Here is an 18,917-nt window from a genome sequence, read left to right as displayed (position 1 = left end):
AAGTTGACGCAACCTCTGTCCTGTGTCCTTGTGTGTACCACATTGAGCATGGAGAAAAGAAAGAAGACCAAGAAACTGTCTGAGGACTTGAGAAACCAAATTGTGAGGAAGCATGAGCAATCTCAATGCTACAAGTCCATCTCCAAAGACCTGAATATTCCTGTGTCTACCGTGCGCAGTGTCATCAAGAAGTTTAAAGCCCATGGCACTGTGGCTAACCTCCCTAGATGTGGACGGAAAAGAAAAATTGAGAAGAGATTTCAACGCAAGATTGTGCGGATGTTGGATAAAGAACCTCGACTAACATCCAAACCAATTCAAGCTGCCCTGCAGTCCGAGGGTACAACAGTGTCAACCCGTACTATCCGTCGGCATCTGAATGAAAAGGGACTGTATGGTAGGAGACCCAGGAAGACCCCCTTCTTACCCTGAGACATAAAAAAGCCAGGCTGGAGTTTGCCAAAACTTAACTGAAAAAGCCTGAAATGTTTTGGAAGAATGTTCTCTGGTCAGAAGAGACAAAAGTAGAGCTTTTTGGGTAAATGCATCAACATAGAGTTTACATGAGAAAAAAAGAGGCATTCAAAGAAAAGAACACGGTCCCTACAGTCAAACATGGCGGAGGTTCCCTGATGTTTTGGAGTTGCCTCTGGCACTGGACTGCTTAACCGTGTGCATGGCATTATGAAGTCTGAATACTACCAACAAATTTTGCAGCATAATGTAGGGCCCAGTGTGAGAAAGCTGGGTCTCCCTCGGAGGTCATGGGTCTTCCAGCAGGACATTGACCCAAAACACACTTCAAAAAGCACTAGAAAATGGTTTGAGAGAAAGCACTGGAGACTTCTAAGGTGGCCAGCAATGAGTCCAAACCTGAATCCCATAGAACACCTGTGGAGACATCTAAAAGTGGCAGTTTGGAGAAGGCACCCTTCAAATATCAGGGACCTGGAGCAGTTTGCCAAAGAAAAATGGTCTAAAATTCCAGCAGAGCATTGTAAGAAACTCATTAATGGTTACCGGAAGTGGTTGGTCGCAGTTATTTTGGCTAAACACCACCGATTTTGAAAATCCTCACCACTGGTCTGTGCTATTCATGGACATGTAGGGTCCTCCAGTCAGTTAGATTTAATTTGTAGATGAACTCTATTACGGGAAAACTTTGCTCCATGGCACAGCAAATCTCAAAGAAAACAAATTCTTGGCCAGAATATCTGGGTGGATTGTAAATATTACGTTACATTTTCAGTGTTATATAATGTGAATCAGAACTGCAAAATCACACAGAAGAGAAGGATCAGTCGGGGACATTTCATTAACAATGTAAGCATAAATGCTGAGGGATCGAAAAATAATACTGAGATACAGGAAGATTTTAAGTACAGTAGGATAGATTTATAGATATTCTGTGTAAAGAAAGAAAGAAAGAAAGAAGGAAAGAAAGAACGATAGAAAGAAAGACATGCAATACATAAATAAATAAATATAGGATAATGTTTATAGATATTTGCACATTTATTTGTTTATATTTGTCTATCTACAGAAACCCTTCCTGGCATTATGATCCCATCTGATCCCATCACATTGGCTCTGTCTATTATTTTATGTCTATTTTTTGTTCTGTTTTTCTTTGGATGGAAAAAAAATGCTTATAATTTGCCCCCCGGACCTCGACCGCTACCAATCATTGGAAATCTGCACATTCTAGACATGAACAGACCATATCTGACAATGCATGAGGTAACAGTCAGTAATTTGACTTTTTTATCCTAAATGTTTATGATTCTGTTGCCTGGAAGGAATGGGAATATAATAAGCCACATGATGAAGAGAGTAAATATTTAGAAGGGTTTGTTTATTGTAGACTTCCTTTATACAGTTTGCTTGGATTTTTTTTTGTTTGAATATATATTATACTGTATATATGTATATAAATGCAGTGGGTATGGAAAGTACTCATACACCTTTAAATTTTTCATTCTTTGTTTCATTGCAGTCATTTGGTAAATTCAAAAAAGTTCATTTTTTTCTCATTAATGTATACTCTTCTCCCCATCTTGACTGAAAAAAACAGAAATGTTGAATTTTTTGCAAATTTAATGAAAAAAAGATAAGATGAAATATCACATGGTCATAAGTATTAAGACCCTTTGCTCAGACACTCATATTTACGTCCCTTTCTCATGTACAGCACCATGGAATTAATGGTGCTATATAAATAAATAATAATAATAATAATAATAACATGCTGTCCGTTTCCTTGTGAGCCTCCTTGTGATGGTTCTACTCCTTCTTTGGAGTTCAGCTGTGTTTAATTAATCTGATAGGACTTGATTTGGAAAGGCGCACACCTGTCTATAAGACCTCACAGCTCACAGTGCATGTCAGACCAATGAGAACATGATGTCAAAGGAACTGGCCAAGGAGCTCAGAGACTGAATTGTGGCAAGGCACAGATCTGGCCAAGGTTACAACAGAATTTCTGCAGTACTCAAGGTTCCTAATAGCACAGTGGCCTCCTTCCATCCTTAAATGGAAGAAGTTTGAGACCAACAGAAGTATTCCTAGACCTGGCCGTCCAGCCAAGCTGAGCAATCATGGGAGAAGAGGCTTGGTGATAGATGTAAAGAAAAACCTCAAGATCACTGTGGCTGAGCTCCAGAGACGCTGTAAAGAGATAGGAGAAAGTTCCACAAAGTCAACTATCACTGCAGCCCTCCACCAGTTGGGCCTTTATGGCAGAGTGGTCTGGCGGAAGCCTCTCCTCAGTGCAAGGCATATGAAAGCCCACATAGAGTTTGCTAAAAAAACACATGAAGGACTGCCAGGCTATGAGAAATGAGATTCTCTGGTCTGATGGGACGAAGATAGACCTTTTTGGTGATAATTCTAAGCGGAATGTGTGGAGAAAACCAGGCACTGCTCATCACATGCCCAATAGAATCCCAACAGTGAAACATGGTGGTGGCAGCATCATGCTATGGTGGTGTTTTTCAGCTGCAGGGACATGATGACTGGTTGTTGGGAATGATGGATCTTGTGTTTCAACCACATTAATAAGCGTTACATATATTTACATATTTACACATCTAGCTGGTTCAAATCAAGTACTGTTTACTTGTGAGGTTTCAGGATTCCAATGTGAAAAAAGAAGGGTGGTTCCAGCTCCTTTAAAATTCAAAGTCTTTATTTCCATATTAAAACCCCATATCAGTCTGACATAGATTGATAGATGATTAAATCAGATGTGTAAGATGAAACAACATATAAGAATCAGAGGTCAGACATAGGATCAAGCTGTGAAAAAGATCTTAGTGATCGAAACGCATTGATTGCACCTCTTTTTCCTCCGCTGCATATTCGTCCACTGTGTACAAGGATTTTAAGACCATTATGGGGTTTTAATATGGAAATAAAGACTTTGAATTTTAAAGGAGCTGGAACCACCCTTCTTTTTTCACATTAGTGTCTACTGCATGTCAAGTCAAGACGAAGTTCCGCGCACCTGTGGATGTCGGTGAGCTGGCTTAGGCTAAGCCTCCTTTCTTTTTTCTTTACTATTGTTTCAGGATTCCAAATGGTTTTGACTGATTCAAAAATTCTGACTTTTTGACATTTTCATATTTATGTAGAAATATTTTCCAGTCTCCTCCTGTAGTTATTTTATATCTGTCTGATTTTTTTGTCCAAATTTTGCAAACCGTGCAACTTTTTTAAAAAAAATGGAAAAAACAGATGGAGAGAGAAGAAAATAATTTTATATTTTGTGCAAAAATTTATGAACCGCCGCATGTTCCAGATTGAAATATTTAGGCACAAATAAAGTCAAGATAAAGAAAAGGAAATGTGACTTCACTCCTTCAAGACCTTTGACGTACATGTACTGTATGTCAAAAGTCGTATCTCTGCCTTTGATGCCGACTTGTACCCCAAGCCCACATCCTTTCTGGCAGATGATGGCTGACTTAATTAGACATAATGAGTAGTGATGAGCGAATATATACCTGCACTATTCAATCAATAGTACGATATTTGTTATTCAGTGAGTAATTCACCTCGGTATATTCGAGTGACCCGACCAGCATGTTTGGCACTTTATTTGCAGCCAATGAACATGCTAGGCAGGCTTGCAAGCCAATCATAGTAATGCCAACGCCATCTTTTGTGTAGCATTACTGTGATTGGCTGGCCTTCCAGCATCATTGGGACTATTTAAAGGCTGCCGGCGCCATCTTGCACACATTGCAGCTGGAAACAGCGTAGGGAAAGCTTAGTTTTAATGTAGGGAGAGTGAAAGGAGAGTAGGGAGAGTGAAAGAAGGTTTCAGTGAATGCTATTCATTCCCAAAAGCTCTATTAAGCGTTGAAGATTGATTGTGAAGAGATTACTTGTTGGTTACGTGGGGATTTCAGTACGGAGAGATTTAATAGGAGAGGGTGAAAGGCAGGCAACTGGGAGTTCTCATCTTTGCAAGTTCATGCTGCAGATCTCTGTTTTTTTCCACAGTGTTGTATAGTAGTTAGTATTATAAACATGTGGGATTAGGATAAAATAGCAAGGGTTTTATCCACTGCCAAAATATAAAAATGAGCTATTTGTAGAGGGAACTAATGGTAGTACCAGCATATTCAAAACCATGTTTTGAGGAGCTATGTAATATTCGTGTGTAGCAGCCTATTATTTTTCTTTTACCGCAAAAAAAATTCCTAAATTTCTCAGTGGCAGCATACAGTGACATCCATTTTAAAAACTAATTGCTAGATAATGTTGTTTAGCAGTTTTGTGACTGGTGCAATCCATGTACATATAATCTTATGTGACAATTAAGCAGGGACAATAATATTCATGACTCCACATTTGGAGTGTGTCAGCAAAACAATTGAAAAAAATATAGTTTTCTATTGGTTTAAAAAATAGCTTATCTTTATCTAGCAGTTGTGTGAATGGCGCAATCCGGGAACAGATAAGCTTACGTGACACTTTAGCAGTCTCAATAATCTTCATTATTCAGCTGTTGGAGTGTGTCAGCAAGACGATTGATAAAAATCATAATTTTCTATTGGTTTAAAAAATAGTGTATCTTTATCTAGCAGTTGTTCGACTGGCTCAATCTGGATACAGATAATCTCACATGACAATTTAGCAGGGGCATTAATATTCATGACTCTGCATTTGGAGTGTATCAGCAAGACAATTGAAAAAAATCATAATTTGCTATTGGTTTAAAAAATGGCTTATCTTTATCTAGGAGTTGTGCAACTGGTGCAATCCGGGTACAGATAATGCTACATGACAACTTAGCAGTGGCAATAATCTTCATTATTCTGCTGTTGAAGTGTGTCAGTAAGACGTTTGAAAAAAATCATAATTTGCTATTCGTTTAAAAAAATCATATCTTTATCTAGCAGTTGTGCAAATGGTGCAATCCAGGTAGAGATAATCGTACATGTCAATTTAGCAAGGGAAAAAATCTTCATTGCTCCGCATTTGGAGTGTGGCAGCAAGGCAATCTCCAAAAAGAAAACACACATTGCTAGATACAGGAAATTTGTACATAAGACTTTTGTAAGGGTGCTTGTGAAAAATAAAGCCAGTATTTTCTGGTTTCTTAAGCACAACACATTCAAGAGGAGAAAGGGTAACGTTAAGGAATGTGAATGTGGTGGTGCCAGCCAAGACCGTGTGACAGATCCGTAGGTGACTGTATCTCATTCTAGGTTCCTGTCACAAATTTGGTCAGCGCGCTACACCACTAACAAACTCAGACAAGTGCGAGGGTGTTGTGGGTTGGATGGCACATAAAGGCTCCAGAGTGTTGACAAGCAGCACCACAAAATCTTCCACACAGTCCAATCTCAGCAGCCAAGAGGCTGGGCCACTAAATAATCAACGTGGTCCTTCTTCCTTCCACCATCAAGAGTCCCACGAGATATATCACCACAATGCAGGCCACTCTGAGGAACTTTTTACATTCCCTTGTAATTGTCAGATCTCTAAACGTGCATCATTAAAGAGGGTCATGAGGAGGTGGAGTGCAGTGATGCCCAAACATTTGAGCACCCACTGCCAGGAGAAAGCCACATTAGGGAAGGTCAATTGATGTCTGAAGAGGTGAAGGATTACCATGGAGCACAGATGCCATCAGGTCAGCCTAAATCGCAGCTCAGAAGGAGGATCAGATTGAGGAAATGGAAGACGACATGGTCGATGATGAGGGCACTGATCCGACTTGGCACGGTGGCACGCCTAAGGAGCACAGCAGTGCAGAGAGTGATGGATCTGTAACAAAAAAACAGGCAAGAAGAGGCAGTGGTTTGCCCAGAGGTAGAACTTGGTCAACTGTTCCACAGAGCTCCCCACTCAGAGAGATAACAGGCCAAGGGTGCGTTATTCCTCTGCATGGTAGTTTTTTTCTGAAAGTCATTCAGATAAAACAACTGTAATTTGCAGCATCTGCCAACCCAAGCTAAGAAGAAGCAAGAACACTGACAACCTGAACTACACCAGCATGCAAAAGCAGATGACAGCCAAGCACCCCAGTAGGTGGGTGGAATGCCTGGGTATCAAATCTCTGTCTGAGGGTGAAACCAGTGCCCATTCCTCTGTGTTACGGCATTCCTAATCTGCTGACCATGAAGAAGGCGCTCATGCCTCCTGCTCACAATCAGCAATTGCACACACATAACAGTCATCAAACATGTCCATTTTGTTGTCCCAGTGCAGCATTCAGTTATCCCTGTCTCAGTTATTTACTAGAAAACAAAAATATCCAGCCACCCACCCACAGGCCAAAACCATAAACACCCACATTGCGAGATTGCTAGCCCAACTGGCAAGTGAGTCTTTCCGTGGCCTCTTGGCATTGACAGCCCCAAGATACTTCATTTCCAGCCAACACTATTTTTCCCTGTGTGCCGTCCCCACATTATATAAGCATGCGTTACACATTATCAGCTATGCTCTGGCCAACACAGTCACAGGGAAGGTCCACCTACTGTAACCACAGACATGTGGACAAGTTCTTGTGGACAGGGATGATACATTTCCCGAACGGCACACAGGGTTTACCTGGTGAAGTCTGGGACAGAGTCAGAGGCTGAGACATCACACATCTTACCCACACCAAGAATAACGAGCCCAACTTCCATCAGGGTTTCAGTCTCCTCACATTCTTCTTCCTTTCTCTCCTCTTCCTCAACCCCAGTGGAATTAGCCTCCCAATCTCTCCTCAGATGGGAAATCTGCGGCACTGCCTTGGCAAAGCGGCAGCACACTCTGTTGAAGATCATCTGTTTAGGTAATGAAGCTCACAATGCAGCCGAGCTGTTTAAAGAGATAAAAGAACAGATCGATCAGTGGCCATCACTGCTGAACCTCCAACCAGGTCTGTTTGTGTGTGATAATCGGCGTAACTTGATGGCGGCTTTAAAGCTCAACAAGCTGGTACACGTTCCATGCATGGCCCTCATGCTGAACTTGGTTGTACAATGGTTTTTAAAACCATACCCTGATTTGTCGGACCTACTACCCAAGATACACTGTGTCAGTGCACATTTCCAAAAGTCATCTCAGGCTTTCGCTGCAGCAGCGCTTTAGTTTGCCCACAAAATTGACCTTACATATGTTGGCAAGACTTATTGAGCAGCAGAGGCCAGTCATTGAATTCCAGCTTCTCAATGCCCGTCATAGTAAAACTCAGCCCCCACACATAACAACTGCTGAGAGGGTGTGGATCACTGACCTATGTGGGGTTCTTCAAAACTTTGAGTACTGCATCAAGATGGTGCGCTCTCATGACACTATTATGGGCATAACCATCCTACTGCAGTCTATTAATACGATCGCTGCAGAATCTGAAAGATGAAGCTTTGAATGCCGAGCAGATGGCTATGGAGTCTGATACTGCGTGAAAGACATTTTGTCCACCGTTAAATTCTGGCTATGCACCTTTCCTTACCAATGCTAGAAGGAGAAATTTGATTTCCTAATGTCTGAGGCATACGTACCATTTTCAATGCATGCATGCCAGAGGGCCATAGTGGAAGATTTGCTCAAAAGATTACCCTCAGACAATGCTGGTGGCAGAGGTACCAGCTTTTTTTGCCCACAAGCATTACAGGGGAGAGCCACAAACACCAGGTGCAACTCAGTGGGGGAAGGATAAATGTCAACTAACTGGGCCATTTTCATTAGACCATCCCATCAGTAAGGGCTATCTGTGGGTGTAACTATGACGAGGAGGGAAAAGTTGACCAAGATGGTGAAGGACTATTTAGGTGACCATAACAGCGTCCTTCCTGATTCTTCAGTGTTCTTTAACTATTGTTTGTCCAGGCTGCAGATAAACTTTTTACCTCCTATCACAGCTGTTCACTCACGCTGTCTTTTGACAGCATGGGAACCACAGCTCACTGACCGGTGGGAATGATTTTACAACCGATCAGAAGCGCTACGCCGGTGTTTCCCATGCTGTGTGACACCGTGGGAAACACCGGCTTTTGTGCTGTGCATCTTCAGTTATATTTGGCGATTAAATCATTGAATATTGCAAATTCGGCAATCGTGAGCCAAACCAAATATTGAAATATTTGCTCAACTTCAATTGTGATGTCCACATCATGGTGACTTTAAGCTGGTCTGATACAGACACCTTGGGTAATCTTTGGCAAACTTTGCACATTGTGCAGTGGTGAAACTAGTACTCACGATTAGTGTTGAGCGATACCGTCCGATACTTGAAAGTATCGGTATCGGAAAGTATCGGCCGATACCGGCAAAGTATCGGATCCAATCCGATACCGATACCCGATACCAATACAAGTCAATGGGACTCAAGTATCGGACGGTATTCCTGATGGTTCCCAGGGTCTGAAGGAGAGGAAACTCTCCTTCAGGCCCTGGGATCCATATAAATGTGTAAAAGAAATAATTAAAATAAAAAATATCGCTATACTCACCTGTCCGACGCAGCCTGGACCTCAGCGAGGGAACCGGCAGCGTTGTTTGTTTAAAATTCGCGCTTTTACTTGGTTACGTGAAGTCCCGGCTTGTGATTGGTCAGGGCGGCCATGTTGCCGGGACGCGGACCAATCACAGCAAGCCGTGACGAAATTACGTCACGGCTTGCTGTGATTGGTCCGCGTCCCGGCAACATGGCCGCCATTAACCAATCACAAGCCGTGACGTCACGGGAGGCTGGACACGCGCGCTTTTTAAAATGGGCTCGTGTCCAGCCTCCCGTGACGTCCCGGCTTGTGATTGGTTGCGCCGCGGTCAACCAATCACAAGCCGGGAGGCTTGTATAATACATCAGCTGAGAGGTGATACATGGGAATGTGAGACACATCCTGCAAATTCGACCAAACTTATTATGCAATAATTGATGTTTTGACAACATTGGCAGTTTCCCCTTGTTTGGTTTAGTTCATCCTCACTCATTTTGTGCGCCGCGGTCAACCAATCACAAGCCGGGAGGCTGGACACGCGCGCATTTTAAAATTTTAAAATGGGCGCGTGTCCAGCCTCCCGTGACGTCCCGGCTTGTGATTGGTTGCGCCGCGGTCAACCAATCACAAGCCGGGAGGCTGGACACGCGCGCATTTTAAAATTTTAAAATGCGCGCGTGTCCAGCCTCCCGGCTTGTGATTGGTTGATCGCGGCGCAACCAATCACAAGCCGGGACGTCACGGGAGGCTGGACACGCGCCCATTTTAAAATGCGCGCGTGTCCAGCCTCCCATGACGTCACGGCTTGTGATTGGTTGCGTCTCCCATGTGACTGCGACGCAACCAATCACAAAGCCGGGACGTAATTTTAAAATCCTTAAGGACCTGAAATTACGTCACGGCTTGCTGTGATTGGTTGCGTCGCCCATGTGACTGCGACGCAACCAATCACAACGCCGGAACGTAATTTTAAAATCCTGAAGGACCTGAAATTACGTCACGGCTTGCTGTGATTGGTTGCGTCCCGGTCACATGGGCGGCACGCAACCAATCACAAGCCGGGACTCACGTAAAGGAAAGAAAAGCGCGAATTTTAAACAAAGAACGCTGCCGCTTCCCTCGGTAAGGTGCAGGCTGCGTCGGAGAGGTGAGTATAGCAATATTTTTTATTTTAATTCTCTCTTTTACACATTTTTACATTAATGTTGTTTCGATACCGATACCCGATATCACAAAAATATCGGATCTCGGTATCGGAATTCCGATACAGCAAGTATCGGCCGATACCCGATACTTGCAGTATCGGAATGCTCAACACTACTCACGATCTCTCCCTTTGTAATAACTGCAAAATGTATTGTGAGATTCCCATCATGGTCTCTTTCAGCGTGTATAATTCACCCCCCTTGGAGTAATTTTTGGAAACCTTTGTACATTGTGCAACGGTCAAATTTCTAATCTCAATCTCTATATATTCTATTATTATAATTTTTTTTTATTGTGTTGCTCTTCTCATGGTCTCTTTAAGCATTTATCTGGTAGCCTAATGTTGTTTTTAGGGTCTGCAGTCTGCACAATATTTTGGAAAATAAATGGATTAATATGCTCCACACAATTCTTCAGGTTTAAGCCTTGCACAGAATAATAATATGAGTAATGAAACATGCTTTATAAATATGCTGCTAGTTCAAAATTCGTACCCACACATCCCTTTATAAGGGGAAATTCGACATAATACTTTTGTTAGCATACACCCTTTACTGTTCATATACGCAGCACCCCAGTAGATGGATGGAACGCCTGGGTGCAAAATATGTGTCTGACGGTGAAACCACTGGCCCTTCCCCTGTGTTTGGTCATTCCCACTCTGCTGTCCAGGAAGGAGGTACTGAGGCCTCCTGTCAGCCACCTCCAATTGCACAGACACAAAAGACAGCAACCATGTCTAGTTAGTTGTCCTAGTGCAGTGTTCAGTTGTTCCTTGTCAGCATATATGTCTGTTCACAAATTGTTAGTTGACTTCCTCAGAAGAAGACACAAAGCCGAAATGAGCGTAGGGGCTGTGGAACCGCAGGTCTGAGGATAACTTACTACTCTTCTTGATTTCTCTGGCTCCCTCTTCTATACAATATTGACTTTGGTCTTATTATGCTTGTTTTCAAGAGTTAATTAATACAATGTGAAATGTCTATTAGTTACTGAGGGGTCTTGGATTCATGGTATTACTTCAGACCTGTGGTTTCACTCTTTTGGTGCTTAATTGTCTGTTAACCCCTTTTGTCTTCTCTGGATTCTAGTACATTTTTAACACTGTTTTAATATTTTGCAATAAACATTAATTTATTACTTCTTTGGTTCTCTATGTGCATTTTTCTATATATGTTTCTAAGCTTTATTGCACTGGACCTTTTTTATGGTTTATCTCTCTTAAGTGGTTATAGCAGGTTATGACAATTTTGTCACAGTGCTTTTGTTATCTCTTTATCTGTTCTAAATTGTTAGTTAGACAGAGCATCTATATATATTTGTTTGCAATTTACAGTGGGTACGGAAAGTATGCAGGCCCCTTTCAATTTTTCTCTCTTTGTTTCATTGAAGCCATTTGGAAATTTCCAAAAAGTTCTTTTTTTTAATTAATGCACACTCTGCACCCCATCTTGACTGAAAAACACAGAAATGTAGAAATTTTTGCTAATTTTTTAAAAATAGAAAGAATGAAATATCACATTGTCATAAGTCTTCAGACCCTTTGCTCAGTATTGAGTAGAAGCATCTTTTGAGCTAGTGCAGCCATGAGTTTTCTTGGAAATGATGCAACAAGTTTTCACACCTGGATTTTGGTATCCTCTGCCATTCTTCCTTGCAGATCCTATCCAGTTCCGTCAGGTTGGATGGTGAACTTTGGTGGACAGCCATTTTCAGGTCTCTCCAGAGATGCTCAACTGGGTTTAGGCCAGGGCTCTGGCTGGGCCAGTCCAGAATGGACACAGAATTGTTCTGAAGCCACTCTTTTATTGTAGCTGTGTGCTTAGGGTCATAGTCGTGTTGCAAGGTGAACTTTTGACCAAGTCTGAGTTCGATAACACTCTGTAAGAGGTTTTCATCCAGGATACCTCTATACTTGGCCACATTCATATTTCCTTCAATTGCAACCAGTCGTCATGTTCCTGCAGCTGAAAAACACCACTATAGCATGATGCTACCACCACCATGTTTCATTGTTGGGATTATATTGGGCAGGTGATGAGCAGTGCCTGGTTTTCTCCACACATTCCGCTTAGATTTATCACCAAAATGTTCTATCTTCTTCTCATCAAACCAGAGAATCATATTTCTCATAGCCTGGGAGTCCTTAATGTGTTTTTTTTAGCCAAGACTATGTGGGCTTTCATATGTCTTGCACTGAAGAGTGGCTTCCTTCAGGCCACTGCACCGACTGGTGGAGGGCTGCAGTGATAGTTGACTTTGCGGAACTTTCTCCCATATCCCTATTGCAGCGTTGGAGCTCAACCACAGTGATCTTGGGGTTCTTCTTTGCCTCTCTCACCAAGGCTCTTCTCCCTCGATTGCTCAGTTTGGCTGGAAGGCCAGGTCTATCAAGACTTCTGGTGGTCCCAAACTTCTTCCATCTATGGATTATGGGGGCCACTGTGCTCTTAGGAACCTTGAGTACTGTAGAAATTATTTTATAACCTTGTCCAGATGTGTGCCACAATTCTGTCTCTGAGCTCCTTGGCCATTTCCTTTGACCTCATGATCCTAATTTGATCTGAAATGCACTGTGAGCTGTGATGTAGACAGGTGTGTGCCTTTCCAAATCAAGTCTTATCAGTTTAATTTAATACAGCTGGACTCCAGTAAAGGAGTAGAACCATCTCAAGGAGGCTCACAAGGAAATGGACAGCATGTGACTTAAATAAGTGTGTCTGAGGAAAGGGTCTGAATTCTTATGACCATGTGATATTTCAGGTTTTCTAATTTGCAAAAATTTCTACATTTCTGTTTTTTGCAGTCAAGATGGGGTGCAGAGTGTACATTAATGAGAAAAAATGAACTTTTTAAAAATTACCAAATGGCTGCAATGAAACAAAGAGTGAAAAATGTAAAGGTGTCTGAAAACTTTCCGTACCCACTGAACATTGTCCGGTGTTGGACAAAGACCATTGCTGACTTTTCCAGACTCCTAAATGGAACTTGTATTTCTTTATTAAACTGTTACTTACCTTACAGTTTCTAACTTTCGGTCCTTACAAAAAAATGGTGGTGGAGTATTGGCCAGTTTCTGTATATTTTAAGCACATCTAAGAGACTGGGTTAATACGCTCCATGGACTTATTCAAGCCACAGCCTTGCACATATTGGAATATGGTCATTGCCACACTAAGGCCTTTACCTGAGCTCTGCAGCACGGCCTGTCACCTGAGTAATACACTCCACAGACCTCATCCCTCTCTGGGACATATCCATTAATTACGCTATTGTTGCTCAAAACCATTGCAAAAGATACATTCTGCCTGGTTTTGAGGTTTCCACAAGAAGTACTTGGTTTAGTGCAGATTGGTCAATGGCACTCCTGTCTCTTTCCCTTGAGAAGGCTGCTTCCTCGTAAAATGAGGCTTCTACATATTCCTGACATGGGTTTCAGGTCGGACAGACTGACCACAATACAGGCCCTCGCTTGCATACACAGTGCATTCCGGATTTAATTCTAAGGCCGGGGTCACACATGCGAGTTTTACGGACGTAAGAGCGCAGAAACTACGTCCGTAAAACTCGCATAACATACGGCACAATTATTCTCAATGGGGCTGCTCCTATCAGCCGTATATTACGGTTCAGTATTATACGGCTTTCTACGGCCGTACAAAATCGCAGCATGCTGCGTTTGTCAGCGTATTGCGCAAAAAAAATCGCCAATGAAAGTCTATGGGGGCGAGAAAAATACGTATTCCACATGGATTTATTATAACTCCGGAGGAAGAAAGAGCAAACAGGTATAGAAAAAGAAAACACTTTATTATTATATGAATAAACATACAAAATTCAAAAAGGTGCATAAAAAATGGCAGGGGAAGGCCCAAAGGGGAACCACAGGACTCCAAAACAAAATGACCCGAAAGCTTTTCCCTTGAGAAAGCGGGGTCTGTTACCCGCGAAACGCGCGTCGGGAGACGCACACCCGGCCCTGGACTCCTGCAAACTTAATGCCCGGTAAGCATTCTACCCTTAGGGGTTACCCGCTATTATACTCTTGCAGCACTATGCGGTCATTTATGGGGTAACTAGTGGTTATGCTATCTAGACACGGTACTATCATTATACCATGCACTATGCACTTTATGCCAGGTTGTGAATTGAACCTGTGCTGTGTGTCTTAATGTCGGGTCATTTTGTTTTGGAGTCCTGTGGTTCCCCTTTGGGCCTTCCCCTGCCATTTTTTATGCACCTTTTTGAATTTTGTATGTTTATTCATATAATAATAAAGTGTTTTCTTTTTCTATACCTGTTTGCTCTTTCTTCCTCCGGAGTTATAACAGTTCCTATTGAGCGGGTTCTTCCGTGTGGCTCTTGTCATATTCTTGTTTAATGACATGCGTGGCACTGATATGTTGCCCTTGAGGTTGTGTTATTTATTGTATTCCACATGGACCAGCAGTGTGACTTGCGAGAAATACGCACCGGTGTTAGTGAAAAGTCGGTAATTCAATTGCCGGCTTTTCATTTCTCCTGCACAAACCCGACAGGATATGAGACATGGTTTTCATACAGTAAACCATCTCATATCCCCTTTTTTTTTGCATATTCCACACTACTAATGTTAGTAGTGTGTATGTGCAAAATTTCAGCGCTGTAGCTGCTGAAATAAAGGGTTAAATGGTGGAAAAAATTGGCGTGGGCTCCCGCGCAATTTTCTCCGCCAGAATGGTAAAGCCAGTGACTGAGGGCAGATATTAATAGCCAGGAGAGGGTCCATGGTTAGTGTTGAGCGATACCTTCCGATATCGGAAAGTATCGGTATCGGAAAGTATCGGCCGATACCGTCAAAGTATCGGATCTAATCCGATACCGATACCCGATCCCAATGCAAGTCAATGGGACGAAAATATCGGAATTAAAATAAACCCTTTCTTTCCTTGTTGGTTCATTCTACATGAAGGAAAACAACTAAGAATAATGTAGGATGTATTGGGGGAGGTGGCGGAGACATTAAAATCACAGAGGTTTAGCCCAAACAAATAGAATAGCAGGTTTTTTTGTTTTTTTTTATGACGGTCGGCGTTAGAAAGATTTTGACTATTTTTTTTTTTTTATTTTGTCAGATATTGATGTTTCACTACTTCCACGTCCTTCACCTTCTTTTTTACTTCTCCCACACTTTCTTCTTCATTATCCTCATCATCAGCTTCTTTGACATCAACTATCTTCACCTTATTCATCTTCTTCTACCTCTAATTTTTTTTTTTTTACATTGTTCATATTCTTTTTATTTAACTATTATCTTCTTCATATTCAACTTCTTCGTCATATTATTATTTGTGACAGGCATTCCCGTAGTTGTTATCTATAAAAGTTTGAAGATTACACCTTCCGTTCTGCCTGTCACAAAAGAGGTACATTTGTCCGCGTTCAGTTTGGCCTGCAGCATCAGGCTTTATCCAGGGGCACCACGAGGAGGAACGGACTCACCCCCATACACTGCTTAGTCTTCTTCTGCTTATAATTTAGATAATATCTTTTGCTCTGATATTTAGTGTTATGCTTAATGTTCTTCTGCTCTTTGTTCTGCAGCCTCTTGTTCTTCTGCTTCTCGGTCTCCCATGTTGTCGTCGTCTCCAGGGTCGTCGTCTCCGGGGTCGTCGTCATCGGGGTCGTCATCATCGGGGTCGTCTTCAGGGTCATCGTCTCCAGGGTCATCGTCATCTCGGTGGTTGTCGTCTCTGGTGTCGTCATCATCTTAGGGGTGGTCTTCCGGGTCATCGTCTTTAGGGTCTTGAACTTGGAAATGTAGCAGAAGGTACAAGAAGGCTGAGAAAATGCCGAGAAACAGCTGATGGATCTGGAACTCGGATGGCTACCCGAAGGTCCAAGAGCCAATGGAACTACCGTGGACCAGCTGACGTTACTGGAACCCGGTTACTAAGCAGGAGGTACCCATGCCTGAAAGCACTACCAAGGACCACCTGACGTTGGTGGAACTCGGATACCCAGAGGGAGGCACCTAAGCCAAAGGCTCTGCCCGGAACCAGCTGACGGTACTGGAACCAGGATGGGGAGCAGAAGGTAAAAGAGCAAAAGACACTGCCGAGAACCAGCTGACGGTACTGGAATCCGGATGGGTAGCCGAAGGTCCAAGAGCCAATGGAACTACCGAGGACCAGCTGATGTTACTGGAACCCGGTTACTAAGCAGGAGGTACCCGTGCCTGAAAGCACTACCAAGGACCACCTGACGTTGGTGGAACTCGGATACCCAGAGGGAGGCACCTAAGCCAAAGGCTCTGCCCAGAACCAGCTGACGGTACTGGAACCAGGATGGGGAGCAGAAGGTACAAGAGCAAAAGACACTGCCGAGAACCAGCTGACAGTACTGGAACCCGGATGGGTAGCCGAAGGTCCAAGAGCCAATTGAACTACCGAGGACCAGCTGACGTTACTGGAACCCGGTTACTAAGCAGGAGGTACCCATGCCTGAAAGCACTACCAAGGACCACCTGATGTTGGTGGAACTCGGATACCCAGAGGGAGGCACCTAAGCCAAAGGCTCTGCCCGGAACCAGCTGACGGTACTGGAACCAGGATGGGGACCTATTCAAGCTTGTCTTCCTAGAGCCCCAACTGGCGGTGTTAGAGCCCAGGGTCAGCAGAAGGAGTAGCAGGGGGAGGGGAGTGTAGGCCGAAGCCTGCACTGGCGGCAGCTTTGGGTCTGTTGTGCCTGCGTGGCGGTCGCAGGACACGTTGCCGGCTACACAGCAGGGGAACAGCTGGCGGTGCTGAACCCCACTGACACATTGACGAGGTGTTTGGCTCTGTGCAGCCAGCACTTCCGGACAGCAACTAGCGTTGTTGGAGCCCGGGCTCTGCCGGTGGAGCAGAGTGTAGGCCGAAGCCTAATTGAACCGATTTCAAAGGTAACCTTTAACCCCCCCTCAGGGGTTACAAACTAGAAGAGCCACAGCTTATGCAGCAGTAGTGCCGCACAAGTCAAAGGTTGCTCTTTTAATTTTTCTCCTTGCACACGCCGAATTAAACACGTATAACATTTAGCCCTTTATACAGTCAAACTGTGTTGGAGGCGCGAGTTCCCTTCGTAATGAGACGCAGCACAGATGTCAAGAATCCCACCTTGGTGCTGGGTGCAGCCTCCTGAGCGTTGTTATTTGCTGTACAGGAGTCTGCGCTGTCATGTTATCCCTTGGCCTAGCGCTGTTAGCGCTGCCCATCTTCTGACATCATTTAATGTCGGCCGTTGCGGTTCGCCATGACCATGAATCCCAGCCCCGCAGTGTCTTAACATTGTTAAAACACTGCGGGTCTGGGATTCATGGCCTGGCGCAGTACATATGTTCGCCTCTCGCACTCGGGTCCTTACACCCGCTTCAGACTGTGCGGCGTCAGCTGATCCCTTATCGCATGCCACGGCCATGAAGCCGCACAGTCTGAAGAAGGCGGAAGGAGATGAGTGACAACAGGCGAAGATATGCACTGCTCATGCCCATCAATCACACCCTCGCAGTCCAAATAAATAAGACACCGAGGGGCGTTGTGTGGGTCAGGGCGGCCGCAGAGGCGCAGGCAGCCAAACAATGATGCCAGAAGACGGGCAGCGCTACCAAGGGGGTTGCAGCGTGTCATTACAAAGGAAAGTCACATCTCCGGGATGGTTAAATGGTGACACAGAGGACACATTTTAGACGTGTTTTTTGTTCCACATGTGCGAGGAGAATACGTTTATGAGCCACCTTGCACACATGCAGCATTACTGCTGTACGAGGTGGCTGGAAAACACACAAACACCTGGGGGTGGGGCGACAGGATCCCTTCAATTTCACTTCTTGTGTCTGCGTGGCTTTTGCAGGACACGATGCCGGCTACACAGCAGGGGAACAGCTGGCGGTGCTGAACCCCACTGACACATTGGCTGGTGTTTTTCTCTGTGCAGCTAGCAGTACCGGGCCCAAACTGGCGGTGTTAGAGCCCAGGGTCAGCAGGAGGAGAGGGAGCAGAGTGTAGGCCGAAGCCTGCACTGGCGGCAGCTTTGGGTCTGTTGTGCCTGCGTGGCTGTTGCAGGACACGTTGCCGGCTGCACAGCAGGGGAACAGCTGGCGTTGCTGAACCCCACTGACACTTTGGCTGGTGTTTTCCTCTGTGCAGCTAGCAGTACCGGGCACCAACTGGCGGTGTTAGAGCCCAGGGTCAGCAGGAGGAGGAGGAGCAGGAGGAGGAGCAGGGGGAGGGGAGTGTAGGCCAAAGCCTGCACTGGCGGCAGCTTTGAGTCTGTTGTGCCTGCGTGGCGGTCGCAGGACACGTTGCCGGCTACACAGCAGGGGAACAGCTGGCGGTGCTGAACCCCACTGACACATTGGCGAGGTGTTTGGCTCTGTGCAGCCAGCACTTCCGGACAGCAACTAGCGTTGTTGGAGCCCGGGCTCTGCAGGGGGAGCAGAGTGTAGGCCGAAGCCTAATTGAACCAATTTTAAAGTAAACCTTTAACCCCCCCTCAGGGATTACAAACTAGAAGAGCCACAGCTTATGCAGCAGTAGTGCCGCACAAGTCAAAGGTTGCTCTTTTAATTTTTCTCCTTGCACACGCTGAATGAAACACGTATAACATTTAGCCCTTTATACAGTCAAACTGTGTTGGAGGCGCGAGTTCCCTTCGTAATGAGACGTAGCACAGATGTCAAGAATCCCACCTTGGTGCTGGGTGCAGCCTCCTGAGCGTTGTTATTTGCTGTACAGGAGTCTGCGCTGT

The 18,917-nt window shown here is 44.3% G+C and overlaps 1 protein-coding gene across 2 annotated transcripts in view; it reads left to right on the top strand.

Annotated features, from left to right (window-relative positions):
• Nucleotides 1–1,267: 1,267 nt before the first annotated feature.
• Nucleotides 1,268–18,917, top strand: part of LOC143808684 (cytochrome P450 2C8-like) — a 189,763-nt gene continuing 172,113 nt past the window's right edge. The window contains exons 1-2 of one of the 2 annotated variants that reach the window (XM_077291593.1): nucleotides 1,268–1,323; nucleotides 1,544–1,740. In XM_077291593.1, the coding sequence (XP_077147708.1) occupies nucleotides 1,561–1,740 (180 nt within the window). In that variant the 5' untranslated portion in view covers nucleotides 1,268–1,323; nucleotides 1,544–1,560. The remainder of the gene's footprint in view (nucleotides 1,324–1,543; nucleotides 1,741–18,917) is intronic. The other variant, XM_077291594.1, reaches the window with a different exon arrangement.

Source organism: Ranitomeya variabilis, chromosome 2 (assembly GCF_051348905.1).
Source record: "Ranitomeya variabilis isolate aRanVar5 chromosome 2, aRanVar5.hap1, whole genome shotgun sequence".
NCBI lineage: Eukaryota > Metazoa > Chordata > Amphibia > Anura > Dendrobatidae > Ranitomeya > Ranitomeya variabilis.
The sequence above is the reverse complement of the archived record's forward strand: the minus strand, read 5'-3'. Positions and strand labels throughout refer to the sequence as shown.